Here is a 9,116-nt window from a genome sequence, read left to right as displayed (position 1 = left end):
CCTTCCAGTGTCCTTCAGTTCATAAAACGAATTTTTTAAAAATGTAGCTTGCAGTTGTTTTGTAAAACTGAGTCCTCACAGTAGGACAGTACGCTGGATAAGCCATAATTACCTAGTGAGCTGTGACGGCGTGAAGATGTGTGAAGAAAGTCATTCACCACTCAATATTCAGGTTTTGAAAGACCCCGCTCACTTGTCCAGTAACCCAGAGCCTCTTCTCTGCGTCTGCCATGGGGGCGATGGGTGTGGTGTTCTAGTCAATGCACTTTATTTTGGTCTCTCACTTTTCTTGCGGTGTGCGTGTGCACTGTAACTTCTCATCGTCGCTGCTGCTGCTCTGTGCTATTGAGTAGAGGACAATTGCAGCACGCACACATCCCTGATAGGCGAGTGAGAAAGCTTATCAGTGGGTGTCCTAGCACGAATTGAGGAGCAGGCAAAAGTTCCTAGATCTGTCTTGCCTACTTTCGAGGTTTTAAGTTTTGTATATTACTCTTGTGTGTGTGTGTGTGTGTGTGTGTGTGTGTGTGTGTGGTGTAAACTTTGTGCCATCGAAGTTGAGTGACAGCTGGGCGCAGTGGTTCACACCTGTAATCCTAGATATTCAGGAGGCTGAGATCTGAGTATTGCAGTTCAAAGTCAGCCCAGGTACTAAAGTCTGTGAGACTCTTATCTCCAATTAACCTCTAGAACACCAGAAGTGGCGTTGTGTCTCAAGGAGTAGATCAGTAGAGAAGAACTAAGGACCAATGCCCAGGCCCCAGAGTTCAAGTCCCACAGCTGACCCACCCCCCCAAAAAAATGTTGAATGACAGAGAACGTGCTTCAGGGTTCCAAGTTATCTGTCAAAATGGACTTTTACAAATCTTGAATCTGGACTGGAAGTGTAGCCTGGCAGTAGAGTGCATGCCTACTATGCATTCTATTGCTTGGTGCCATATATATAGAAAAAGCCAAAAGTGATGCTGTGGCTCTAGTGGTAGAGTGCTAGCCTTAAGAAAGCTCAAGAACATTGCCCAGGCCCCGAGTTCAAGACCCAGGACCTATAGTAATAAAACCAAAATCTTGACGTTATTTCAAAAAAACTCTTGGAGAGACTTGACTCACTTACAACCATCCTGCTTGGATCTGGTGCTAGAAGCAGTGGGAATTTTGGCAGATTGCATAGGGAGCAGTTTTATTTGAGAATGTCCTGTGGCCTGGGGCTTCTTCTGCCTATTTGTGTTAGAGATGAGAACTGGGCAACTGTCACCACAGCTGGTAAGCTCTGATGGACAGCACAAGACTTCTTTTATCAGTGTCTGTGATCCTTCATTTGGCAATCAGCTGTGTATCATTAGTTTTAGTTCATTATATTTGAAATGCCTGTTGGAATGCATTTCCTGAATAAGGTTCAACTTTCCCATGATCCTAAGGACTACATTAAAAAAATGCATAGAACGCCATTTGCTGTTGGAGAATAGTAAGTTACTCTCAACAAGCCCTGAACTTGAAGCTTTGCATTGACTTTGCCACAGAACTGGAGGTCATTGTATCTCAGCTGTACTCGTTGCTGTGGCATAATGGAGTAAAGTAGTGAGATTTCATAGTTCATCTTTCTCTTCCTTCCTGAATGAGTGCTCAGGCCCTCCACCTATGTGGCGTTCCTCTCCACATCCTGCGGGGTAGGCAGGCTTCATTGCTGAGCAGGGGTCTTTTAAGGGCAGGGATCATGTCTGTAGAGGCCAAACCAGACACTTGGTGGTGGCTTGGGTCCTCACTGAGTACAGTCTTCCCTGGAGTCGCTGCTGAAGCCAGAAATGTACGGAAGCGTGCCTTCTTCTGTGATGTTAGCTGGTGGAGTTTCTTGCTGGTGATTGGATTTACCTTTCATTCATGGCTCCTTTCAGAGCATCATCAAGTGGGAAGAAGGATTCTTGCTGAATTTTCTTTGCCATGATTGGACTCCAGAAGCCTGGAAATGACTAATTCACTAACATGGAATGCGTGCCTTGTCTAATGAAGGTGTTTTCCTGGGAAAGTTCACAGAAGCAGGTGTAGGGACAGATTCTCCACTAGAGCCTCTGCCCTGATCCTTCTGCCTAGATCCTCCACTGAGCCTCTGACTTGGTGCCAGTCAAGTGATGGACATTTATTTATTTTTTTCTTCTCCACTCTGGTACCTGTTGTGGGGACATGGATGGAACAGAAGAATGTTTCGTAGGGACAGCTGGCGTTCCATGATTAGGATTTCGTTGTTGGTATGAAAAATGAATCGGTATTTTCTTTGGACCTGAGCGGTTCGTAAGTGCCTGGCAAGCTTCTTCATTTGGAAAATAAGTTTACAGAATGGCTTTCCTGGAGAATTGTGTCTTGTTACCATGACTCAGAAGCAAATCTTTCTTCGAAGATGCTGTTTCCCCTGCTTGAGCTGTTACATTGAGATGTTTATCAAAACTCTTGGAATTTAAGTGTGATATGCTTTTTAAAAATGGCTGCTTTTTTTTTAAGTCTTCATTGGCCATGGGAAAATACATTGTAAATGTTTCAAGTGGACAATGACTGGCTTTTGTATTCAAGTATCACATGAATTCTAATTACACTGCTTGTTAGTAAATCTTCTGACAGAACACCAGGTTATCAGAGAATCTCCTGAATGCATGTCTGTATATGAACAGTAACGTCTTCATAAGTTTAAATTATGTCATTAAAATACACATCGTTTTATTGTTATTATTAAGGTGTTGTGTGGAGGCACTGTAAGTCCTGTAATGAGTATAATTTGCTCTTGGATGGTATGGCCTCTCCCTTTGCTCACCCCACCCTTCCCTTCCTTCTTTGCCCACCAGGGACATAGTTGGTGTTTGTAGAACAATTTTTCTTGGTGCTTGAACCGGGCCTGGGCACTATCCCTGAGTTCTTCAGCTCAAGGCTACTGCCCTACCCTTGAGCCAAGCCCCACTTCATGTTTTCTAGAGGTTAATTGGAGATAAGAGTCTCAGGTCCTTTTGTGCCCGGGCTGGCTTTGAACCTGAATCCTCAGATCTCAGCCTCCTGAGTAGCAGGATTACAGGTGAGAGCCACTGTGCCCAGCTTTCTTCCATTTCTTGGTTCCTGTGGCCCCTAATATTATTGTTTTTGTTTTTTGCCACTCCTGGGGCTTGAACTCAGGGCCTGGGCACTGTCCCTGAGCTTCTTTTGCTCAAGCCTAGCTCTACGCCTCTTGACCCACAGCATCATTTCTGGCATTTTCTATTCATGTGGTTCTGAAGAATTAAACCCAAGGCGTCATGCATGCTAGCAAGCACTCTGCCAGTAACCACCAAGCCACATCCTTTCTCCATCTCCCAGTAGTTTTTAAGGTTGGCTACTACCAGTGGGTTTATGGCAGAAGAAATAAAGATGTTATCAGTGCTTGAATAAAGTATGTTTTGTAATTTCTACCTATGAATACTGACCTGGAAAGGTGTGTTAAGCTAATTATTGAGTGATTTTCAAGGTAATAAGCAGCTTTCAGTGACCTGTCATCCATCAGGCTGCACACTACCAATTACATCCTGGTTAGCTTATGTTATTCATCAGTTAGGATGGGACTTCATTCACATCTTTGTATCAGAGCACAGTTTGCTTCCATCACCTCTGAATTGGCTGTACTCTTAGCCAAGCTGATGTGAGTGGTAGAAATTTTAAACATGAAATAATACATTTTGGTTTGGGACTGAGCCCTTGTTGTCTTCAAGGGACTTTGCACTGATGAAACTGCCTTTGTTAGCAATCTGGTGAATTTCACTTCCTGGTAAAAAGGGCCCCTAAGAGTCAAACACCCTTGCAGACTTCGTACAAGTTGTACCGCCATTCTAGACAGCATGATAGGGAAAAGTCCCTGACCCGTACTTGTTTCTAGTTCTTACACTCAGCCATGAAAATCTCTTTTAGTTGATGTCTTCTCAGGTTCAGTGAGTGATATTGTGTCTCAATTATTACTTGCCTGTGGTGGATGCCTCAAGGAAAGCCATGTTGTTGCCAGATGCCTCCCTGCTCCTGTCTGTGTGGGGGTGGGGGCCTGTCTGCTGATTCCCTGCTGCCCTCACCCCTCTGACTCTTGGCTTTCCATGCTGCAGCCACTGAGCAGCCTTGCAGGGTACCAGGAGAGCCTTCTAGTGAAGCACTTTGTAAGGCAGAAGACGTGCCTGCACCCTGACTCGCCTCTTCTCTACAGATGGACTTGAGGAGCCAGTGTTGGAGGCCTGAGAGCCCAGGCTGTGGCCTTGGGGTTCTCCTCAAAGCTGAGTTGTACCTTTGTCGAGAGGTAGCAGGCAGGTGAGAGGCAAGGTGAGGCAGGGAGCCTTTCTTGTCCCTTCCTCTTTCTGGGAGAGTCTCATTGAGGTGGGGCTAGTCAGTAGCTTGCAAAAGATTATAGAATAGGGAAACGTGCTCCCTTGCCCAGGTGAGGGCACCTACTGTTTACACACAGCCCTTTTCTTTATCCATTTCTTTTCCCTGAGCAACTTGTCAGGGCTGCAGAAGCCTCAGGTGTGCCTCCAGTCTGGGTGCCCTGTGGCTTCACGCTGGACTCTGGACCCTGGAAGCCTGGGCTGATCTCACTGGCGAGGCAGGTGCTAAACCCAGGGGAGGCATTTGTCCCCTACTCTGGGGCAGAAGGGCAGGAATCAAGGAAAGATCTGGGCGTCACCGTGACTGGGATCCTACCTGCTTGATGGATGCTGTTGGACAAGCTGTCTGCTTGCACCTGGGGGAATTTACTGTAGTGACACTGGATGAGGTGAGCTGTCCAGTTTGGAGCTCTTCAAAACTTACCCTTCTCTTAGGCACATTGTGTTCTGAGCCTGTTTGGTTCCCTGCACATCTTAAACCGTTAACCTGTCTTCTTGGGTAACCCTGGCAGGCCCCCCTCTCCTAGCCAGAGCATTCTGGTTCTCTCCTTCCCAAGACTATATATATATCCTTCCTTCATTGCAATTTTCTGACCTTACTTTATATTTTCCCAATGCAGTGAGGTCAAGAAGTACATTTAGAAGCCACACAAAACATTACGTTTGAGTTTTTTATTTAAAAATTAGTAAAGAACTTAATGACAAGTATAATAATTTTAGTTTCTATCTGTAATGGCATGAGTTACGTCTACATATGGGGAAGACTGATTTACCTTGGTTTGGTATCAAAGTTTTCACTTTTAAATCTTCCCAAGAGAGGGATCACCATTGGCAATGACATGTTGCAATTAACCTAGGTTTTTAAAATATATTTTTTCTATTTGGGAGGTGGTGTTATTTTTAAGGTGGAATCAGTTTATCTTTAGAATTTTCCTTTTGACTATTTTTTTTTTTTTTGGATCAAGACTACTTTGAAATGGTGATATCTCCTAGGTGTGTTCTGGGATGTGTTCTCATCTAGACATGTTCAGTACTAGTTAGAAAGTACTCGGTTCACAGAGATGGGGCCGGGGAGGGGGCTTCTTCTGACATAAGGAAAGATAACTTGTTGCAAACATTTTCATAACTTTAGTTAAAAACAGTATAAAAACATGAAACACATTTTTAAATACTGAATCTACATGAAACAATTGCACTTCCTTCCTGGTGCAGGGTCAACTTGCTCATCTTGCACAAAAAGAAAAGTCTCAGTTCAGTTGCTGCTATTCAGAGATTTGAATGCTTATATAGTGTTTCCACAAAAGGTGTGTGTGTGTGTGTGTGCACATATGATGTGTTAAGTACAGCCCCGCCATCTTGTTAGAGTAACGCCCAAAGAATGCTTATGTAATATCTTCTCTTAATTTTCTTCAGAGTCAAAATCCAATTGCTGATCACCGGGTCCTCTTAGAACCCTTACTTGGGAAACAAAACCAGAATCACTGTTGAGTCAGGAAGAAAATGAATGGCAAGAGTAGCTTGACTCTGGAAGATGCAGGTTAAGACCCTTTTTCTGAGGCAAGCCACTTTGTATTTGGCCTCTAAGCAGTGAGTGTGAGGGAGCACACCGATGGGAGAGCAGACTGCTGCACACAGGCGTGAAGGCTAGGTTTTCTGGAATAGCCACAGTATTCAGTTGTACTAAAAAAAAAAAAAAAAAGGAAAAATAAAAACTCCCTACTTCCTATTATGAAAAGCAAAAACTGATAGACAAATTCAATAACACACTAGGGGATTTCAGTTTCTATTTTAAAATAAAAAAAAGATATTTGCAAAGGTGCAAAGAAACCAGTGGAAAAATAAAGAGACAGAGATTTACAGTTGCGATATGTAGTCAAAAAGAACTTTGAGTGTTATTGTACATTTAAAAAATACCTAAAAATGTTGGATTTCACAGCTTTCCCCTAAGTGTGTTATATAGTACAACTAACTCACTAACAAGTTACATGTAGGTGATATCGAATGTGTCCATTGGTAGCAGCTAAAGGAAACACACAGCTTCACTCTGAGGTGGCCAGATTTCGCACGGCTGTGACAGACTGTGACGAATTGTGTGAAACATCTGGCCGTGCTCATGGGGGCACAGGATTGATCCACTAAAACACTTCCTGCCAGGGCATGGCGTCAGTGATTTATTGGCAACAGTATTATCCATTGTGTATCTCTATGTGTATTTTCAAATTCTTGCCAGAATGTATCATTTGGCCTTTGGGTACCAAAAGATTACAAATGAGATCTTAGAAAGCTTCATGTCCTGTAAGCTCTGACCCTGTCAATTCGCAGCGGCGATTAAAGGCATGTCCTGACTTTGGGGATCTCCTGGCTGCTGGCCATTTTGAAAATGAGCAGTCAACATGTCCTAGGTCTGGTGATGAAGAGGATGCTAAATTTGAGGTGTCGATGTGACACTGAATTGTGGTCACTTAGCTTAGCGCGACAGCACATGAAGGCAAATACACATGAAGTCACATTTTACAGCGTATTCATGGTCTCCGACCACTTGAAAAAATTGTGCTTTCTCCGGAATTTGGTGTGCTGAGAGTTGCACTTGCCCCGCCCCGCCCCCTCCCACCCTTTGCTTATTTGCAAAATGAAATGTAAAAATGAAGTCCTTTGCAAACGTAAGGCTTGCTTGTTTCTTCTTGTTATTTAAAAAAAATAAAGGCTTGAAAATAACTCTATGGGTGTTAGCTGTGTCCCGGGAGTGAGAACCCGCCCTTGGGCTGTATGGTGTGGTGCAGTTTTCTCACAAGTATGGACGGGTGGTGGGGGGGCGAGGGAGGAAGGATTTTACTGATCATCTTTTGACTACATAGTTTTCCTCTCAGAGTCCATATCCCACGCCAGAGAACTGAAAAGAGCGGCTGGCTAGGTGTGCCCTTCACTCTCCTGCTCTGCTAATGATCTGTTGGTACAAAGGCCTTTTTGGTAGGAACACAGGGCGAGAAGCAGGGAGTGCGTGAGTCGGCACCTCAGTTCCCTCCATCCTATTCCTGTTCGTTTTGGAAGAGGATTGACTTAATGACTCCTGTGGGTTTTAAAGACGCCTCGAGACTCCGATCGCCATGAGTCTTAAAGGAACCAGAGTTTCCATCTTCCGTGCTTTTTGGACTCAGTTTTGGATTTTTGCTTGGGCGTTGAGGAGTGAGTCTCCTGCGTGTAAGGCGAAGGTACAACCTGAGTTTCCTCGATAGGGTGCAGTTTCTTCAGCACAGGCTGCAATTTGTCTTCTTGTTGCTTGAAATCCAGCTCCACACTAGAAAGGAAGACAAAGGAAGACTTCAGTACGTGTTCCTTCCTGCTGGTAATTCTCCTCTGGGGCACAAAATGGGGTGTCAATCCTGCCTAGGTAATGGCCGTTCTTCTGTAACATACATTCATAGCAACTGTATAGGTCATGATTAAGCACTTGGTGATATTGTGTTTTGGCTCTAGATTGCTTTGGAATCTTTCAAATGAGATCATTTTCACATGAAAATAATTTACTTGCATCCAGTTGTAATGTCCACAGCTGGTGTGGACGTCTGTAAGCTATCTGTTGGAGTGAAGCATGTCCTCCTTGAATGATCTAATGTTTATCCTGCACTGTGCACAGGTTGCCGTGGTCTTAAGCAGTCAGTCAGTATCGGAAGTACGTATAGATTATCCTAACACATACCTACCAGGCCCACTGAAGCTCTGTTCTGTGCAGCTTGTCATCAAAGAAATCTATTTATCACCTCAGCCACTGCACCGCAAGATGACCTTGGACTGCATTTTCCTTGTGAAATTCGACTCATTCTGAGAACTAGAGACTGAGGCTGAGGAGCACCCAGTGTCTATCAAGTCTACACTATTTTACAATACTCAATTGTTATCAAACAGATTTTTCAGGAAACAACCCTGATAGTGTTTGGGAGAAACAACACAAACTGTAATTACATTTCCTCAGCCAGAGTGTGCAAACATGTAGTTACAGAGGAAAGATGTTTGCCAGTGCTGATGTTTTTGTTGGAAAGATAAGATGAAAGTTGATTCTTCAAATATACATAGCTACTCAAGCTTCTAGGAAGAGCGCTGTCAACTCACCTGGAGTCATCCTTTCTCTGTAGATCCTGGAACATGGGCTGTCTTGGTTGCCTGCCTTTTACTCTTACTCTGTCTGGATCCCCCAGGTCTTTGGAACAGAGTCACTGACCCACTTGCTGTATTTCTGCAATGATCCCAAGCAGTAGGGGGATAGGGAGGAGGGGGAATTGCATTTCCTTCCCTGTGAATTTCCTGCTCATCCCCAAGACCCTGTGCTTTAGGCTACAGAGCGGGGGAATTCTGTGTCTTCTTTTCTTGTTTGGATTTGGTGGCCAGACTAAAGGTCGCTAGATTTCACTAGAGGCTCAGGAATAATAATAATGCAAATGTTCATAACCTTTTATAACCAGTGAAAACCATAAACCATGTATAAACATGAAACCCTATGGATTTGGGAAACCATTATTGCTAGCCCAATTTTGACATTTTTGTAAGACAAAATAGCAAAGCTGTATTATCTGGAGTTTTCAAAACAAGTTCCAGCCCTATCTAATGGTCTTCTTTTATGTTTTAAATTCATTGCTCTATTTTACTAAGGTTCAAAGAATATAATATTCCTAAAAGAGAATCCCCAAAACTTCTTGGGCATGGTTGTAGCTTGTTACCCTATGTTCTTCCAGCAAACCCCCCTTTCCC

The 9,116-nt window shown here is 43.8% G+C and overlaps 2 protein-coding genes across 4 annotated transcripts in view; one reads left to right on the top strand and one right to left on the bottom strand.

Annotated features, from left to right (window-relative positions):
- Positions 1 to 9,116, top strand: part of Dock1 (dedicator of cytokinesis 1) — a 411,811-nt gene that overhangs the window by 157,100 nt on the left and 245,595 nt on the right. The gene's annotated exons all lie outside the window — the stretch shown is intronic.
- The window catches only part of Insyn2a (inhibitory synaptic factor 2A), a 56,470-nt gene continuing 53,421 nt past the window's right edge, over positions 6,068 to 9,116 (bottom strand). For both annotated transcript variants that reach the window (XM_090345609.1, XM_090345610.1), the window contains one exon: positions 6,068 to 7,668. In XM_090345609.1, the coding sequence (XP_090201735.1) occupies positions 7,485 to 7,668 (184 nt within the window). In that variant the 3' untranslated portion in view covers positions 6,068 to 7,484. The remainder of the gene's footprint in view (positions 7,669 to 9,116) is intronic.

This window comes from Megascapheus bottae, chromosome 15 (genome assembly GCF_031878675.1).
Source record: "Megascapheus bottae isolate mThoBot1 chromosome 15, mThoBot2.hap1, whole genome shotgun sequence".
Classification (NCBI taxonomy): domain Eukaryota; kingdom Metazoa; phylum Chordata; class Mammalia; order Rodentia; family Geomyidae; genus Megascapheus; species Megascapheus bottae.
This window is presented reverse-complemented; position numbering and strand designations above follow the sequence as displayed.